Source organism: Podarcis erhardii (assembly GCF_964252035.2).
Source record: "Podarcis erhardii genome assembly, chromosome: 15".
Taxonomy (NCBI): Eukaryota; Metazoa; Chordata; class Lepidosauria; order Squamata; family Lacertidae; genus Podarcis; species Podarcis erhardii.
The window spans coordinates 16702904-16722898 of record NC_138505.1 but is presented as its reverse complement, the minus strand read 5'-3'; the positions used below and the strand labels follow the sequence as shown (position 1 = coordinate 16722898).

The window sequence follows — 19995 nt, the reverse complement described above, 5'->3', positions numbered from 1 at the left end:
ACAGTTTATGCCTTATATCCATGGCAAAATTAGTATCCTCTTGGCAATGCTACATTTCCACTTAATACTGTATAGTACCTGGATAGAATTGAGGACTAAATGAGTATTAGTATATTTAACACTAAAAAGGCTACATTTAAAAATGTGCTCTATAGTGAATCAATAAGAAATTCTCTATTCCAAAGAGAAAAAAGATAACTAAGAATATCCAAGTACATTATAAAATCTATACAGAATTTTTTTTTTAGCAAAGAGGTTTTAAAAATGTGCAAATGGGCCCCTATTCTTCAAAAAGAGGCATCTGTGCACACTCTTTAAGTGATGTGATTCAGGTTAGAACTGAAGCTCAATTATGAACAAACTCAACCTGACCAAGTTTCAACTTTCAGATTTTGAGATATTTCTCTCTGGCTGAAGTATATTGAAAAATGGTGTTTGTGTGTAAGTAGCAAAGGGGGTGGGTGTATCTACCTGCTTGGCGATATAGGTTATTTACTTGCCAAATCTCAACAATCCAGAACCAGATTAGACTTAAAAATCCAAAATCCAAACAGCATCTTGCATGACTGATAACGTAAGAAAAATTTGAAAGCCAATTAGAAGAATTTGGTTGGACATTTTGCCCCCTTCAATTTTGTAACAAGCTCTAGGTCACACCCCATTAGGAAGTTGGTTGTGAAGTGAGAGTGTAGGGAAGGGGAAACAGAACAGCTCTCTGGGGTTTCTCAACAGTTGGAAGAGTGCATGTTCCCCAGCTGGCCAGCTGCCAACATCAGAATGTCTTTCTTCTCCTTGTGGAACCGCAGCTCTTTTCCAGCCAGCCGGGCTTCATCCAATTCCCGCTCTGTTGAGGCCAGCTCCCTTGAAAGAGCCCCTGGGATATTTTGCTCCCGATTGACCCAGTCCATTGCCATCTGGTTCCTTATATCGTCATCGAGAGCACGGTGAGAGTAGTGAGCCAACACTTCCTAGCGGGAGGGAAAGAGAGAGAGATCAGCAGATGAGCACTTGACTGATTAAGCTAGTGTCTCCCAAACACCAGGGCAGTGGAATGGAATGGAATGAGCAGGGACCAACCACAGAGGAACCACTACGGCCAGCCCATCTGCCACTGAGATGATGGTGCATACTTTAAGCGGGACTTCAAAGACAACTGGGAAAACAGAAATTGATTGGCACAGATAGACATGACTAAGATGCAGTAGTGAGGGCTGGAGCAACAAGAAAGCTTAGGCAATCACCTCTTGCTGGTGTGCCTGCCTGGAAAGTAGATCTAGCCAAAGTCACTAGCCCCATGAAGACCCAGGTGAGTATACTCAAATAAACTCTGTTGAAAAGGGAAGCTTACCCAGCCTGTGCTGAAGGGAAATGGTGACATATAAAAGCCCTTACTACAAAGACATTCATGGGTTAACACCCAGGTTCACCCTCCCATACTGCATTGGGAGAATCCACTGCCAGCCACATGAATCCCACACAGAAGACAGGATTGTCAGTCCAAAGGTTCAGGAATCCCATCTGCAGGCTCTGCTTACCTGTCGCGAGCACTGTCTCTCTCGCATGGCTTTGAGGCTGCCATTCCAATGCAGCAGCTGGAAGACGGTCATCAGCTCCTGCCAAAGGAAAGCAGCCCAATTTTAAGCACTGTTTCAACACTAATGAAGCAAAGAGAAGGAAATTAAAGAGATGTTCACTGATGGGTGAAATGCTTCTCAGAGGAAGTGTACCTAGATGTTCTGAGAGAGAAAAAGACACCTCCACCGCCTACTATGGCTCAGCTCTAAGGCATCCCACAAGGCTTCATCTTGCTCCCACCCACCCACTCTTTAACATCTACATGAAAATGTTGAGTGAGGCATCGTCAACATGGGGATGACACCAAACTCTGTTTCTCTTTTTCATCAGACTCTGGAAGCACTGACCAGTGCATGGAGTCTGTAATGTACTGGATAAAGGCCAATAAACAAGGTCAATTCAGACAAAATGGAGGTGTTGTTGGCAGTGGATAGCTCATCCGTCTATGAAGGTGGTGCTTAAATCTACTTAGGCAGTACTCTGTCTAATAAAGCAGGACCACCATTTGGGAGTGCTCATAGAACCACACTTGTTATTGGAGTTGCTGGTTGCCTGCTTCTGTGGCATGGAGCTCTAGTGCACCAGCTGCTACCTGTTGTAGACCAAGAAGATAGCCAAGCCTCAGTTGACCATGTTCTGGTAGCCTTGTCCATTAGACTACTGAGAAAGCATTGTACATGCAGCTGCCTTTGAAAATGGTGTGGAAACTCCAAATACAGCTGTGAGGCTGCTAACAGTGACCAGGCACTGGAAACATCTCTTGCTGGTGAGAAGAGACACATACATGCAGGTTCCCAGTCCGTTCCAGGCCCTAGCCAAAGTGTTGGGATTTTCCTTTCAGTCCATTCACAGGGAGGAGTCAGAATGAAGGATTGCCCTCTCTAAAAGAACTTAACTGCATGAGATCATATTTGGAAGCCCTCCTCTAAGCTTCCATCATTACAGAAGTGGTGGGTGGTGACTAGAGAAAAGGGCCTTCAGAGTCGTGGTGCTCCATTTGTGAAATGTTCTCTCTGAGGAGGCTGACAGGGTGCCTGCCTGCTATGGTGTCGTTTTGGCAACAGGGAAATATGTTTTGCTTTTCCCAGGCCTTTGAAACTCTGAATTATAAATCCATGTTTATCGGCTTTATGCTGCTTTTAGACTGTGGGTTGTTTGTGTTTTATTGTATGCCTTAATTATTTTATACAGGACTTTTGTGTAAACTACCCTGGGAAAGATTTTGATGGGTAGGGTATAAATACATAAAATTGGTGAGGCCAAAACCCTCTCCATTCTCTAAGGGTATAGCTTTATCAATTTATAAAGCTTTAATAAATCTAAAATGTAGCAATCTTTTGTACACAAAAACGCTGTGGGAGATGGACATAGAAGCACAAATAGCAAATGAAAAGTGGACTGCTTTGTAGTCCAAGATACCGTTGAAATTGGTTTATGCAAAAATCGGAATCCTCATTAAAACTTCTGCATAAGTGGCACTATACACCTGTGAGGCTATCCCATATATCTTAGGAAGTCAACCCTAATTGTTGGAGGGGGTGCACAGTCAAAGGTACGTATTTCCATATGTGGTGGCTTTGCGATATCATTAAAATATATTTAAAGAAGTAAGCTTGATATATAACAAAACCACTGAAATATATCATGCACTAGCACTACTTGGCCTTTTATCCTGTCTGCCCAAGATTACCCTAATTATGACCACTTAGCCAGATGTTGGGCTTAACTTCAATTCTTGGTACACCAGCGTATGGCCAATAGCGTTGGGCAAGAAACTAACATGTCAGGTCAGAGCAGGAAAGGACAAACACAATCCCTATTCCTTTTATAACATATGGCAAATGTTACTGAATACATTAATTTTTCAGACTGTGGCAGGAATCCACCCAACGCTCATGGGGAAATGTGGCATGATGTTTTAGAATAATAAAAAGAAACTTTACAGACTTTTGTCATGCTATGTAATAATCATATTGGAACAAGTTGTTTGTTGTTTACTGTTGTAACAATTGTTTTCTCAGAATGTATCTTCTGTACCATGGAAAATAAATAAAAACCTTTTTTAAAAAAATTGGTATCACCCAAAATTATTGGCAGAATTCTACCAAGTGCATTTGCCCCTAATAAAAGAAAAGCCAAGAGCCTCCACAAATCTGTTGTAAGTTTTTGGGGTGGGGAGAGGGATTGAGTGCCAGCTTAACTGTTCCCCAGCTGTTTTTCTCCAAAACAGTGTCATATGGCAGAGGGATCACAGCGCCATGGGTGAAAATCCCAGCTCTTACAAAGGCCTTTTGTCTGTCCAGGAGGCTAGCAAAAAATGCAGCATGATAGAGTTCAAGACAATGCAGGCCTGTTGCCTAGAAGAACCATTCCAGCTGCCTTGGGAAAATACCCTGACACTTACACAGAAGGACTGTGAAGTCCGGCAGAGATTCTCATGGTTTGGGTCTTCTGTGTGCATGTACCACTAAGAATCCTAGAGCTACAACACTGCATGAAGGCCAGCAGCAGCCCAGCCCAAAAACTATCCCATAAACTTCCCTCACGTAGGCAGGCAGGTCCATAAATACAGCAAGAGCAGGAGTAATACATAACCAACTGAGTCACTCTGTATAAGCGGGGCCACTAATATAAACCTTGCTCTGCTAACCTACTGCAATGTTATCATAACTAGAGGAGACATCAGCACCAGGGAAGCTGATTTGCAGTCACAGTCTGAGGCACCTGCCTTCAAAAAGAAAAAGAAAAAACAAATCTGGCTCCTTTCCAGCCCATTAGCAGTGAAACTCTGGGGCCCAATTTTCCCTTGACAGAATGTCTCTCTATTGTCTATTCAGTGTGCTGCTAGCACAGTGTGATCATCAGAAATTTCCTAGACACATAATAAGCAACGTTAACATTCCATTAGTGCACTTTAAGGTTTAATTGCTTAGGCATCTTGCATGATACCTCTGCCATTCACAGACACTAAGCTTTCAAGTCCCACTACAGTATAAACTAGAGGTGGGGTTCTCAAACTGTGGTCCATGGGCCACAAATGGCTAATGAGCTTGATTCAGGTAGTCCACAGCATGTCTATGGATTTTGGTTGAAGAAGGGGGACGGCACATCCATCACAATAAATATTCATATTAATTATTAATTTTATTGCTTCTTTTATTTCTTATACTATATTTTATTGTATTACAATGTGAATTCTACAAGATTCAAACACCATCAATAAGAAATAAAAGAAGCAATAAAATGAAAATGAAAAATCATATAGCATCTAGCACAGTGCATTACAACTGCTACAACAGGCAGAAAAACAATTACCGTATTTTTTGCACCATAACACTCACTTTTTTCCTCCTAGAAAGTAAGGGGAAATGTCTGTGTGTGTTATGGAGCGAATGCTTACGGATGGCGGGGGATCTGCTGCAATCGTGAGCAGAGGATCCATAGTTCCCCTTCCTTCCCTCCTCCGTGGTTCGCTTTGAAACAGCAAAGCGGGAGAAGAGCCGCTGAGTGGGGGGGAGGAGAGGGACAGAGAGCCTGCTTGCTTTAAAGGAGCAAAGCGGGAGAGGAGAGGAGCCGCTTACACTCGTGTAAGCGGCTCCTGTCCGGTTGGCTCCTTTAAAGCAAGCAGGCTCTCTGTCCCTCTCTTCTCCCCACTCAGCTGGCTAAATCACAGCAAAGTTTTTCAGCGAGCCGGGGAGGAGGGAGAGAAGCAGAGCCTGTTTGCTTTAAAGGAGCAAAGCGGGAGAGGAGAGGAGCCTTCTCCTCTTATACTCACCCCTCTTCTGCATTATTAACAGCATCCTTCTCCACCCACCCCATGCGTGTTCCTTGTCCCTTGAGTGCTTTTCCTTCCCTCCCCACTTAAAATGTGGTTACAAAGCACAGATCCACATGGATCCTCAGGATTTTTGCACTGGGTCACCCCAAATTCACCATCAGATCACATAGCATGTCCATGGCTACAGCTTGCACCAAAAAAAATCACGCACCCACTGTTGCCTGGGGCCGCAGTGGTGCAAAAACATGGTTACAAATCCTCAGGATTTTTGCATTGGGCTACCCCAAACTCACCGTCAGATCACATGTCTGTGGCCACAGCATGAACCACAAAAATCATACATCCACTGTATCGTTTAGAATAATTTTTTTCTTGTTTTCCTCCTCTAAAAACTATGTGCGTGTTATGGTTGGGTGTGTGTTATAGAGCGAAAAATACGGTAAGTGTTCCATCACAACTCTTAGCAATTTTGAAGTGGTCCGGGGGGGAGGGAGTGAAAATAACTAGACAAATTTCTCTCCTCCTAAAAGCAGAATAAATACAAAGCATAAATTCCTTAAATTGTCACAAGATTGAGGATTTAGAGTTGGTAAGAAATTCAAAAGCTATCACTTCATTCTACTCCCCAATCGATTACATGCTTTAATCCCTTAAGTACCTATTTTAAAGCTAACTGCAGAGGTGTTAAGTCTTAAAATATTCATCTTCCTGGGTTGTAGCAAATTAAGCCCTCTGCTGCTCAGCAGTGTATGTCTGAACTGGAAAAAAATACTGCATTACTAAACCACTTGGGTTCCCTTTCTACTTTGCATTTAATAGGCCTTTTTTTTTATGCAGCCTGACTGGTCCCATTATGCATACAGCACACAAGGCTGGAATGAAGGGCTGGCCCCACACATTTTGCTGCCTGTGGCAAAGTACAAGGCGGAGCCACCTCTCATTCCATGTACATAGATTGATCAGGCTGGCAGAAAAATCTTACTTTAATACTGGTAATGAGAATGTGTCTTCCACAGCGCCAGAGGGCAACAGGCTAGGACAAGGCGGCCGACATGGCACACACTCCTCTTCTTCCCCAACAACTTGCTGCAGCTCCCTCCCTCCTCACTTTGCCTAATGGTAGGGCCAGCCCCGGAGGAATGATTAATCATATTAAAAAGAGTACCTGGAACTCTAACATGGACTTTCCTTTGTTTGACTCCAACATGAAGCGGAAAGCACCAATGCCTGTGCTTGGATTATCTGCTTCTTCTCTATTGCCCTGCAAGAAAGACAAACATTCAAGGAGCTTAGGGCAGACAGACCTCTAAAGAGGCATTTCCACAGCATTTTTCTCAGACAGGGCAGCCTTGGTGGACTGCTCTGAGTAAAATGTATTTGTGGGGAAAGCGGTATATAAATAAACAAACTGACTATACTGAGATTAAGAGAAACTGAAACACTGGCAAACTCTGTCTCTTGTCCATACCCAAAAAAGAGAGGGAAGGGTGAATTCACAAGCTCAAGGCTTTGCTCAGGCTCATTCCAGCTCACACACATAGCACTAACCCATGGTTTAGCATAACATATAAACATAGCCATTTTCTTATGGTTGCAGGGCAGCTGAAGAAAGATACACAAGCTATTTAAGAATGACTCTTACGTCTCAATTTGATGGTTCACAAATAAGCTTCCTCACGCCACACAACAGGCATTCCAGTTACACTCACACAGAAATAACTAAACCAGAGTTCATCTAGTTTAATAGGCATTCACACTTCCAGTCCCTAGAACTGTGGCTCAGCTAGAGTATGGCTAGCAATTTAGCCAAACCCCCACTATTCACCATATTATGGTTCCTAAGATTATTTGGCACCTAAATATGTACACAACAAAAAGTTTAGAGTGTAGATATACAATGAACTTTAAAACATTTTGCTGTCTTATTAATCAAGCATTGAGTGCTTACACTAGGCATTTAGAGTGGAATTGTCATACATTTTACAGGGCACCATCCAAATATTGTCCCCCTGTCCCCCCCCCCGTGGTTTTTCTATTCTCAGACTACAGAAAGTCAGGACTCCCCCCACAACCCATAGAGCAGTAGAGTAGTGCAATCTCTACAGGTGTGTAGATGCCTTCAGCACCACTCAGTTTGGTGTCATCTGCAAATCTAATGAGCATAACCTCTACCCAGGTTATTTATAAAGATGTTAAACACCACTAGGCCTGGGACAGAACTCTGTGGCACTCTAATTCTATATGTAGCAGAATGTATACATAGAAAAAGCAAATGTGTAGAAAGGCAGTTCCAATTCTGCTGGTAATTTACAGCAGAAAAGCAATGGTTGGGTGATAGTTGAAGCCACTCCTTCTGGAAGCAGGTAATTAATGCAGAATATATCAAACACAAAAATATATGAACTTGATTTTCAGATAAACAGATGTCTAGTGTAATGAAACCTATGATCTCACAATTGCATAGTGCTTTAGGATCTTTATTCTATTTTTCCTCAACACTGAAAAGCTTTATTCCCACTATAGAGAAAAGGGTGAGGTGAGAGCAATTTGCTCAAGGCTGTCCCATAAACCCATGACAGAGTCAGGATTTGAACCCAGATCAAACATTCCACCCCCACCATGAACCACAAAAAGAAGAGAGTTATCAGTTTTGGTTTTTTTATAAAGTATTTCACAAGAATGTTGATCAGAGCTCAGAAAACTCTGGTGTGCTTTTGCATGGCTCTGGAATTAGAACAGTTTAGTACTCCAGAGAGCTTCCACACAGGGTGTAGTGAAAGTGTCAAGGGCAAATTAACAAAAATGCAACCGGGAAAAGCTCTGCATTCAATACAGAAGAGAGCATGGGCTCGGTGGGTGTTTAACAGTTTATTTTGATGACATTCCCAGAGTTTTTAGAAACCTTGCCAATAAGGGTTTCCAGATGCAAAGAATTTCCCTTCCCATGGAGTTGTGATGCTTCCCAGCAATTCTGTCCCCACCAATTATAGCCGCAGGGCTTTGAAAAACACTCACATTGAAAGATGCCAGAGCCTCCGAGACACTCTTCTCAATAAACTCGTCTGTGATTCTCCGGGACGGATGCTCATTGAACACTGAATTCATCAGTGCAATTTTTGCTGCACTCCTCCTGGCTTCAGCTTTGGTAGGACAAAACTAGGGGGCGGGCGGAGACAGAAGAACAGGGCATGCTTAAGAACAGGAATCACGAAAGCCAAGATCAGTTAGATCCCACATACTATGAAGTATGTATTTCTACCCCAAATTACTAGGTTGCAGCTATGCATGCTGACATGGTGCTCTCCAACATCCTGAAGTCATTAGGAATGGGCTCTTTAAACCCAGAAACTCCAGTCATCTACAATACAAGAATTACACAAGCAGCTGAAGTCAGCACATATTATTTGGAGAAGGAAATACCACAGCTGGGTCTGTCAACAAAATTAATTAGATCAAACCAAGCTGTGAACACCCTATTCTAAACACCCATTGCTGTTCTCCAAGTGGGTAGGCAGTTCAGAAACCAGGATTGCTTGTTTAGGATACCTGTTTTAAGCCCACTACACAGAGCCCGGGTTCAGCCAAAAGTTAACAGCCACCCTGGACTTCCAAGTGTTAAGTCTGTAACCTACCGAAATTGAGGTAGGAAGGAAGATGTATTGAAGTTTATGGCACAATGACACTTACACCATAATGCTTCACACACTTGTTGTGGACAATCAAGAGATTTATGATTTACTACAGCAATTGGATGGACTTTAAGGGATAATCCACACAAGTGTTTAATGCAGGCTTGTGGCTGCTTGTGTCTCAATTTGTGAGTCTTGTAGTATCCATTCATATAACAACCAGCTCTTCTAACTGGCAGCCCACACTTTCCCCCAAACTTGGATTTCCCCAAACTGCCTGCTAAGTGTAAAAATGGAATATAAAATTACAAGTTACCCAACCGTGTGGGTTTTTATGTGTACGGAAATGTTTTGCTGGATGCTATCTATAGCCACACCCCCTACCTCCATTTGCACCTCACCCGAAAAACAAGCTAGCCATTTTGTTTCCAATAGCCCAAAGGAAAGGATGCAGCATGCCTATTTCCACCAGTTGTTGCTGAAGGAGCACTGGCAGTATTTTTCATCATTGTGGTGTGTGAAACAACACTATTTCCAATTTTTGCATGCTGAAGTCACATTTGCAGAACAGAAATCAAACATGCACACACCACAACGATGCTCCCGTCAAGGACTGCCTGCTGGTATGAACAGGTAACACTGGTTTAGAAATTAGAGGCAAAAAACTTAAGCATGCCTCTACATACACACGCCTGCACATGGGAAAATTGGTTTTGAGCTATCCACTGTATGAGAAAACACTCCCTTACAGACAGGCCACACATTTTGATGAAAGGAATTGATGGCATCTATCAAGCAAAACCTCCTAGGTGAGGTGAGCTTAAAAAGAGACACCATTTTTGCCCAGTAAGTCACCATTAAATCCAGAACCATTTTATTGGGGACAGTCAAGCCCTCCCAAACATAATTAGCACCAATGCAAGAGATACATGCACATTTTGCGTTAACTGTTGCGCCTACCAGATTGTGCCCGTGATGAATCATACACACATACAGACCATGGAGCACCTCTCATATCGCCAGGATATATTTGTACAATTCTCTAGCTGCCTGTACTAGATCAGGGCTAGTGCCATGGTTGTGGTATGAAGGGAAATTTTCTGGCTTTGTTCCACTAAAGCCATCTGTACACAGCCTAAGGAACTTTTAATCGACCCTACCAGATCAGAGTTCCAGACCACCACAACAAAAAGTAATCAAAACATCTAGTTAACACATTCTAACCTGAAAACTGCCAAAACAGCTCCCCCCAGGCAATGTGACATAACAGACATAAGGAGGACTGTTCGATGGGACCATCTCATAAACCACCAGAGCACCATTTTTCAGATCAGCACCACGTGATTGCTTCATCTGCCAGAATTCCTGGAGAGCTTCCACAACGTTGACTGAAAATAGAGAAAGAGGCATATATCATAATAGAGTAGTTACACAGAAGGCAGCAAGAGGAATATAATCTACAATCTTCATTTGCTGCTTATCATCCCCCCACCCTCAAGAGAGATACAAAGACAGGTTCAACCATGACCATGGGTCAGCAGCCAAATCTGAAGAATGTTGCCTTAGACGTTCAGCATCCTTGGGACATGTCCAAAGCTAGAGGGGGAAAAGGAAAGCCTGTGGTGATAGTTACTGAGTAAAAGTTATTCTAAGGCATACAATACTATACTCAGGTTGACATTAAAAATGCCTCAAAGGACTTGTTTTGAGGCGGAAAAAAGTTTAGAGCATGAAATTGCAACTCATTTCCCCCTAAAAATAGGCACCCTCTTGACATTTAAAAACAAAGATACTACTGCATCATGCCTTGTGTGCTATTCTGATGCAACTGAAAATAGTTTGAGAGTGGGCAGGTTAAATAGTCTGACCTGCCAAGACACACCTAGCACAATTCATAATATTTTTCTGTGCTAGATTTTGAAACAGACATACATGAGAAAGCAAGCGGCTGATTCAAGATTCATATGTGGTATTTGTCAGCAAATTTAAGGATTTGGGGATAGCACATCATACAAGTATTTTTAAGATGTACAAAAAAGAATTAAGCCATACTGGGCCATAGAAAAAATATCAGAAATCCACAGTAGGAGAATACCTTTATTAGGACCACCCACCTCTTTGGGCAGAGAGTTACAAAGCCACAAAAATAAAGGTCTTGTCAACAGAAAAGTTTCACTTGGTGGCAGAACACTGAACTGGGTCTCCAATGAAGAGCTATGTAGGTGGACAGAATCCAACCTTCAGGTGCCCTAGTCCTAAATCATTTAGGGCTTTAAAGGAAATGAGCAGCACTTTGAACTACACTTGGAAATAAACTGTAAGGCAAAGAATCTGGTACAACAACCATATTCTAGATCTCTTTCTTAAAAAATGTTTTGGTCACAACTCTGCCACATTGTGCACCTGTTAAAATTTATGTACTCTTTTCAAAGGGCAGCTCCAAGGAGAGCACATTGCAATGATCCAACTTATTTTATATATTTTTATAAAATGCTATGACCTATCTTTTCTTGAATTTAAGGTTGATTCACGTTACTAGGACATGTTTTATAATAGCTAAATCTGCCTTGCTCAGCAAAAGATGCAGCTGGTACACAGGACTCAGCTATACAAAACCATTTAAGCCCACAGCTACCATCTGGGTACCAAGGAGCAATACTAGGATCAAGAGCACAAGCACGCATAAACCTGGTTTTTCAAGCAGAGGGCTATCAGCTCTAACAGAAGCTAGATGCCTAACCCCAAATCAGCTTTTCAGATAATTATACTTTTGCCTTATTTCAATTCAATCTCAGCTTGTTCACCCACATCCAGTCTTTCATCAAGCTCATTCAGGACTTCTATTGCCTCCCCAGAATTAATGTAACTGGTGCTTGTCATCAGCATATTGATGGCACTCAATCCCACATCTCCAGACAACTTCTCCAAGTACAGTAGCTGCATTTAGATGCTAAGCAAAACAGAGGATGGAGGTAGAACACTGCAGACCTCATTAGCCAATGCTGATGAAGTTGAGTAGTCAAATTCTAATAGCATCTTTGAAGCTCTACCCTCCAGGAAGGAATGGAACAATTGCAAAACGGTGTCTTCCAGCCCACCCTATCTAGGCAATCCAGATGGATACCATGATTTGTGGAAGTGCAAGGAGCAACAGAAATTGATTAAGTGGGGTGAATCAAATCTAGATTTTTCAGAACCACCACCATCTCTCTTCTCCATGCAAATCTACAGCAAAGAAAAAGAATTTTCGTATTAATGTGAATTAGCTTGATTAGCAAAATTGGGAAAGGAGTACGACAAGGCTGTATATTGTCTCCCTGCTTATTTAACTTATATGCAGAAATCATCATGCGAAAGGCTAGACTGGATGAATCCCTAGCCAGAATTAAGATTGCCGGAAGAAATATCAAAACCTCAGATATGCAGATGACACAACCTTGATGGCAGAAAGTGAGGAGAAATTAAAGAACCTTTTATTGAGGGTGAAAGAGGAGAGCGCAAAATATGGTCTGAAACTCAACATCAAAAAAACGAAGATCATGGCCACTGGTCCCATCACCTCCTGGCAAATAGAAGGGGAAGAAATGGAGGCAGTGAGAGATTTTACTTTCTTGAGCTCCATGATCACTGCAGATGGTGACAGCAGCCACGAAATTAAAAGACGCCTGCTTCTTGGGAGAAAAGCAATGACAAACCTAGACAGCATCTTAAAAGGTAGAGACATCACCTTGCCAGCAAAGGTGTGTATAGTAAAAGCTATGGTTTTCCCAGTAGTGATGTATGGAAGTGAAAGCTGGACCATAAAGAAGGTTGATCGCCGAAGAATTGATGCTTTTGAATTATGGTGCTGGAGGAGACTCTTGAGAGTCCCATGGACTGCAGAAGATCAAACCTCTCCATTCTTAAGAAAATCAGCCCTGAGTGCTCACTGGAAGGACAGATCCTGAAGCTGAGGCTCCAATACTTTGGCCACCTCATGAGAAGAGAAGACTCCCTGGAAAAGACCCTGATGTTGGGAAAGATGGAGGGCACAAGGAGAAGGGGACGACAGAGGATGAGATGGTTGGACAGTGTTCTTGAAGCTACCAGCATGAGTTTGACCAAACTGCGGGAGGCAGTGGAAGACAGAAGTGCCTAGCGTGCTTTGGTCCATGGGGTCACGAAGAGTCGGACACGACTAAACGACTAAACAACAACAACAACAGCAACAACAGCTTGATTAGCTCTAGGAAGAAGAGTCATAATAGATACATAGGCTGCTAAAATAGTTTCAGCAAGATTCTGAAGAATGACTATTAATGGAGATTTTTCAGATTTGGGGCTTCCTTTATACACATGTGCATGCACACACACACACACACACACACACACACAAACACAGCAGTTACTAATGAAAGGAACTCACAGGAAACCATAGACAATCTGTGCAGTATGCTGTATGGGAAACCACTGAATCCCTGGAATTCAAATGTGGGCAAGCAAGATTTATTTTTACTAATGTCAAACATGCACTTTCATTCCAAAGAAGACCTAAAGTCTTCTTCTGTAGTAGTTTGTCAAGCTATCACAGAGCAACCAAACCCATAATGCACATCAAATATATTAGCAGTTTTAGGTTAGTATGCCTTTTATTTGCTTGCTCAAAAAAAATCAATCGAAATAATTCCCCTAAAGCAGATTCTACCCTGGGTGACACATAAAATATGCACACACACCCAGGTCACTTACCAAAGCCCAACTGTTATTTTCAAAGGGCAGCTTTACTCATGCATCAAAAACTGGGAGAGAAAATTTCAGGGCTGGGTCAATTTAACTGTTAAAAGCAGCCCGTCAGCTGAACTAAATACCTCTGTGGTAAATAAACATTCTAGATTTATGTTATGATGCTTGAAATCAACAGTTGGATAATCTGGTGCCCACAGATGGCATAAGTCACCCATGGACAGAAGGATGTATATTGCACTGTAATGCCCCCACTCCCATGCATGCAGTGTGAAATTAAGTGAAAAAGCATACCTCTAGAGTATATGGGTGGTATTCAGTGCTAGTCCTACTCAGAGTATACCAACTGAAGTCAACAGATATGACTAACTTGGGTTCATTAATTGCAATGGGTCTACCCAGTAGGACTTAGCTGAATACACACCAAATAAAACAAATAGCATTCTAGCTCAGTGTGGAAATGGCTATGGCCAAACAGAGTGAATAGTCTAATACTGCTCACTATGCTTCTAAAAATTGTCTGTTTGTTCTCTCATAATTGGCCATTAGCTTGCCCTCTTATCCCAGTAAACCCCCACGTTATTTATCTAGAATCTTCATGACACAATATCAATTCATCATGTGTCAAGAAAGCAACCAACCAGTTTGTGTCTGTTTGCGATGTTTGAAAGCAGCAAAAATGGTATTTTGTAGCCAGAGCATGGGTGTTCTATTCTCAGCCCAGACAAGATCCCATTACACACTGTCCCCTTTGTACTGCAAAGTGTTATGTTTGTGAAAGAAGCATGAGGCCAGACAGTGGATAATTATGCTAAGCAGCCGCACTCCTTGACTAAAATTAGTACTTCCCTAGAAGATGGAAACCAGCATTAGCAGCTTAAGCACAAATAGTATGAATATTTTGGTTAGAAAAGATACAACAAAATAGTTTCATATTTAAGATTGCAAAAATGCATGAGCTTAGAAACAAAGTCCTGTTTTGCATTTTAATATAATATGTAGAAACAGCAGTGCTATTGTTTTATATTTATTGCTTAAAAGTGAATATTAACTGAGAGAGCGAAAGAGTTTGTGGCAATACTGCACAACACAGATTAATTACAGAAGAGATACTTTTCAATCTGTCAAAATATATTAATCCACTATGAAGATGGAATTCATTCTGCAATATCTAAGGGTCAATGCTTTCTTGGTCACTAGCATTCTTAAGAACCCCATTAATGTGACATCTTAAAAGAAGACAAAAACTGTGTGTAGGCTGTAGCACTTCTTCTAGATTACTCTACTAACTTGTGTTTTAAATAAATGCAGCCTAGAGGTTCTGATTTTAAAAGGAAGATGGAAAAGCCCAAGGAAAAATAAAATAATTATTTTGGCTAGAAACATTTGAAAAAGCAAGCAATGATGTCTAAGATGTCCAGGTTTCCATGAAGAATTGGCTGAGCCTTTCCTCAAAGTATGCAAACACCGCATAGGAGATAAAAAGCTTAACGAAGAACAGCTTTCCAGAGGCTGCTTACTGGCTCCAACAAGACTGTGGAAAAGCAATGCTGTCCAAAGCACTGTGGAAATGAAGCTGACTTATGTTGGAATGGAAGTGTGCTTAAAGATTACAACAGGAGCCACTGTCCACACTAGTTTTTACAGTTGGTTTTACACAGTTTGTCTTTGGTCCTCGGGAGAAAGCTGTTACTTCAGTTCTACCTCAGGCTTGGAGCACATATAAACAGTATGAGCTGCTGCTCTAGGATGTCTTCCCAACTTCTACAAGCTAATTTATACAAGACTATGCTTATGTTTACACAGGTAATCTGAAGACTGTGTATGTAGTCCTTCAGAATATAGGGAAATAACTGAAGAGAGAACAATTGCTTGTGAGCTGAAGGAAAAGGTAGAGGCAATATGCTAAGTAAAGCAAGTATGCTACATGAATCTCCTTAACTGCTGGTTCAGAAGTAGTATCAGACATTTCAATGCCAGGGTTCACATATATTTGGGTCTAACAGAATGCTATTCTCGATCAAAACCCATGTACCATATTAATACTAGCTGGTTTTTTATAAGACTGGAATTTACTGAGCAGCAAAAAAGGGGAAAAAAAGAAAGTCAAAACAAAACAAAACACAAAGCCTACACAGATTTGCATAGTAAAAAGAAACCCAGGTTTATGTTAATTGAAATGAGAACCCACTCCATACATACAAAAAGCTAGTGTGACTATGAATTTGCCCAACTCCCTCTATTTTCTTCCCAAACTACTCTCATAAAGAGATCCTCTTTTAGGCTTAATATCATTTATAAAGCCCAATCAGATTGCTATCTGTTCTCACATTCTCTCTGAAGAGGGAGAGGAGAGGACAAATAGAGACCTCTTTCACACACACACACACACACACACACACACACACACACATCCTAATTTACTTCCTCCAGTATTTCAAATGCTCTTGCTTTCTGGAAAGAGCAGACTGAGTTATCCATGTACTGTACTAGGGACACCGAGTCCTCTACATGGAAATGCATTTGAAGAGAAAATAGAAAATTCAACCAGTACATAATGCAATCATTGGTTGGAAGTTGTAACACCAATGCTGTACCATTTGCTCTGTATGGCAATGTATTTCTAGGTCTAGTTCATTGAACTCCTAACAACCTTTAAAGCCCTGAATGGTTTGGGCTCGGGTTATCTTACGAACTTGCCATACCCTAACGTACGTTGGATGCCCTGTTGAGAATACAGAAATGCCACATCTTACAGGTGGGGGACTGCAGTTCAGCAGCAAAAGCAATGCCAATCTTAGAATCATAGAGTTGGAAGAGACCACAAGGGCCATCGAGTCCAACCCCCTGCCAAGCAGGAAACACCATCAGAGCACTCCTGACATATGGTTGTCAAGCCTCTGCTTAAAGACCTCCAAAGAAGGAGACTCCACCACACTCCTTGGCAACAAATTCCACTGTCAAACAGCTCTTACTGTCAGGAAGTTCTTCCTAATGTTTAGGTGGAATCTTCTTTCTTGTAATTTGGATCCATTGCTCCGTGTCCGCTTCTCTGGAGCAGCAGAAAACAACCTTTCTCCCTCCTCTATGTGACATCCTTTTATATATTTGAACATGGCTATCATATCACCCCTTAACCTCCTCTTCTCCAGGCTAAACATGCCCAGCTCCCTTAGCCGTTCCTCATAAGGCATCGTTTCCAGGCCTTTGACCATTTTGGTCGCCCTCCTCTGGACACGTTCCAGTTTGTCAGTGTCCTTCTTGAACTGTGGTGCCCAGAACTGGACACAGTACTTAAACAGGAAGCCTCAGCACATCCATAAAAACCTAGCCCTCTATTACCCTTGCCCTCCAGAACTTTCGGACTACAACTGTGCTGACTGGGGCTGCCCAGAGTGATTGTTCAAAAACCCCTTTCATTGCATTTCACTGAAAGAACTTATATTTCAAAGACCTCAACAAGTAGGAAAAGCAGCAGTTCATATTTACATTTCCTACCTGAGAGTGAAGACGTTTACAGTCAGACCACTGGCTGTTATTTATATCCACTGTTTATGGCCTTGGATCACATACTCTAGTCCCTACCTTGTGTATGACAGCACATCTGACTTGCATATTAAATAGGAAAGAGTAAATGATTCCACATGGCCTTAAAGCCTTTCAGAGCCAGGAAAGCAGTGTTGTGTTTAAGTCACAGATTGCCTGCCAAGCATTTGCTGCTTAGAACCTGCAAGGCGGCGTCTACTGGGCCTGCTGCTGCTGTAGGCCAACATCTGACACCCCAAGTGGTCACAAAGTCGCCCCATTTGGAGCAGAGGACAACATTTTTCCACATAGATGTTTGCAAAAACTCATTTTAACTGCTTCTTTCCTGCATTTCATAAGCCAACCAAACAGGTCTTCAAGTTGGCCCATTTTGAGGCTACCCTGAATTATGTTCACAATTAGGGCCCTCTGTACTATCCCAGAACAAAAAAATTGTAGCAGGCTAGAAAACATTTCCCAAAACAGACAAGAAGAACCTGGGCTCCATTTCATCCAAAAACAGGGACAAAACATTGCTAAAAAATACAGCCAAACTGAAAAAAAGGATGGGAGGGAACATTATTGATGGGAAGCTTTCTCAGGGCGGGGGAAGACCACTTCATTTAACATTAGCTGAAAACAAACATTTTAGACATCTACCCTATGGTTGGACTTAACATAAGCCACATAACACATCAGGCTACAGAAGAAACAATGGTTGCTTCAGATGTGTAGGATTTAAATAGCTTATTTTTACTTCAAATAGTTAGAAGCCAAAAATGCTAACTTCCGTACTTAAATCAATGAACAAATAAAATTTTCAGCGGGGAAGCAAGCAATCTTAGCAAGCAATCAAGGGCTGGAGATGGGAAGAAGAGGGCCTCTCTACCCAGAACTACAGGTGCACAACACCTGTACCAACACCTCCCAATTACTGTCTTCCCTCTCCAAGATCCCCCAACTCAAGAATCCACACCACTGGGGCTCCCCAGTTCACCAGACCACAACACTCCCTTACTGAAATCCACAGGACAATTTTCCTCCAGTAGTCAGTTGCTTGTCACCAAAGAAAGATACTCAGCTCACCTTTTAAATGTAAACAGCTGACTAGTAAAAAGTCAAGTCAATTTTTTGCTCAGAGGCATTTTGACTTCATTTCTTACATTTCTATCTCACTTTTCCTCTAAGAAGCTCTAGGTATTCTGCAAGTCTTCTCCCTTGTTCTGCTTTACTTATTTTTTGTTTCATAAAATTTATACACTGCTTGATTGGTTTAAAAAGAAAGCAATAACCTGCAAAGCAGTTTACAGAAAAACACACCAAATTATCAGCTATTTAAAATGCTAAAAAATAACAAACAATAAGCTAAAAACAGATTAAAACACACATCAACATTCCTACATATCTAAATAGGCTTATCTAAACTTTTTATGCTGTGAACCACTCCGAGATCTATGGATGAAGGGCAGTATATAAATTTAATCTATAACAATAATAATAAAGAATGACTATAAACAAAATCATTTTTAACGATAATAATGATAATTTATTATTTATACCTCGCCTGACTGGGTTTCCCCAGCCACTCTGGGCAGCTCCGAACAGAATATTAAAAACACAATAAAACCTCATACATTAAAAACTTCCCTAAAGGGCTGCCTTCAGATGTTGTCAGATAGCAGGCACCAAAATGAGTGCAATGAAGTTTTCTGACTGATGTGACAACAGCACTGCAAGAGAGGCTGCGGTTAAGAGAAGGCAACTGAATTCTGCACATGCTTCAGCCCTCGCTTCTAAAAAGCTGTCCATCAGAAGAGACAGGACCACTCCACATGCTTACAGTCTTTTTTAAACGGCTGGCTAATGGGAAGGCGGGACCATTTTCCCTCCGGGATACATTCGACCTCGTTCCTTACATGTTCCACCCCACTTTTCCTCCTAGAAACCCTGGGCCTTCTGTAGGGCTCCTCCCCGGCCGCCTTTATCCTTACAACAACAAAACAACTCTGCCAGGTAGGCACGGCAACTGGTCCCGCTATGCGAGCCTGGATGGGTGAGGCAGGCACTCTGCACACGCCCAGAGGCGCAAAGCAGATAACGGGGGCCGAGGCAGCCCTTCATCCTCACCGCGGCCGTAGCCTTGCGTGTGCTTGGCGAAGCTCCTGACGACGGCCTCGACGGCCTCCCTCAGCACGGCGGGCGGACCCGTCGCCGCGGCTCCCGGGGGGCTGGATCCGGCTGTCACGCCCGGCAAGAGCGACGGCGGGAGAGGCGGCAGCGGGGGCGGGGGCGGCGGCGGCGGGGGAGGCCCCAGGGTGAGCGACAGCCCGAGCGGCGGCGGGGGCGGCGGCAGCGGCGGCGGGGGAGCCGAGGCGACCGCCAGGGACGCTCCCGCCGTCACGCCAGGCCGCAGCGAGCGCAGCGTGCCCCCAACGCCCGGCTGCAGCCGCTGCACGCGCAGCGACTCCATCATCATGGCGAGCGCGAAGGCGTCGGCGGCCCGTCGAGCGACTGAGGGGCGAAAGAAATGCTCGGCCCCCGTCCCCTCATGCCAAAGTGTCCGTCACCCGAGCGGGGGAGGCGCCCGAGCTAAGAGCTCAGCCAATGGGAGCACCCTCCACGAGCCAGGAGGCGGGCTTCGGCTCCGTCGCCGTCGCGAACACCTCAGGAGCGGAGGAGGAGGATGGAGCAGGAGGAGCTGACGAATGACAGCTCGGCCGGAGCGGGGGAGGTGCCTGAGCTGAGGACTCAGCCAATGGAAATGCA

The 19995-nt window shown here is 42.9% G+C and overlaps 1 protein-coding gene across 1 annotated transcript; it reads right to left on the bottom strand.

Annotated features, from left to right (window-relative positions):
• Positions 1-596: 596 nt before the first annotated feature.
• LIX1L (limb and CNS expressed 1 like) lies at positions 597-19782 on the bottom strand. The gene is made up of 6 exons (XM_081842509.1): positions 19357-19782; positions 10207-10370; positions 8369-8509; positions 6519-6614; positions 1536-1613; positions 597-968 (listed from the first exon to the last, which is right to left on the bottom strand). Exons 1-6 carry the CDS (start codon positions 19703-19705, stop codon positions 726-728), a joined length of 1071 nt encoding a protein of 356 aa, XP_081698635.1. The 5' UTR covers positions 19706-19782; the 3' UTR covers positions 597-725.
• Positions 19783-19995: the final 213 nt, after the last annotated feature.

Coding starts and splice junctions, on each gene's coding strand:
- LIX1L (XM_081842509.1), bottom strand. CDS start 19,705: ATGATGATGGAGTCGCTGCGCGTGCAGCGGCTGCAGCCGGGCGTTGGG. Junction 8,510..10,206: donor GCTGTTTTGGCAGTTTTCAG/GTTAGAATGTGT, acceptor CCCGCCCCCTAG/TTTTGTCCTACCAAAGCTGA. Junction 969..1,535: donor AGAGACAGTGCTCGCGACAG/GTAAGCAGAGCC, acceptor CCCTCCCGCTAG/GAAGTGTTGGCTCACTACTC.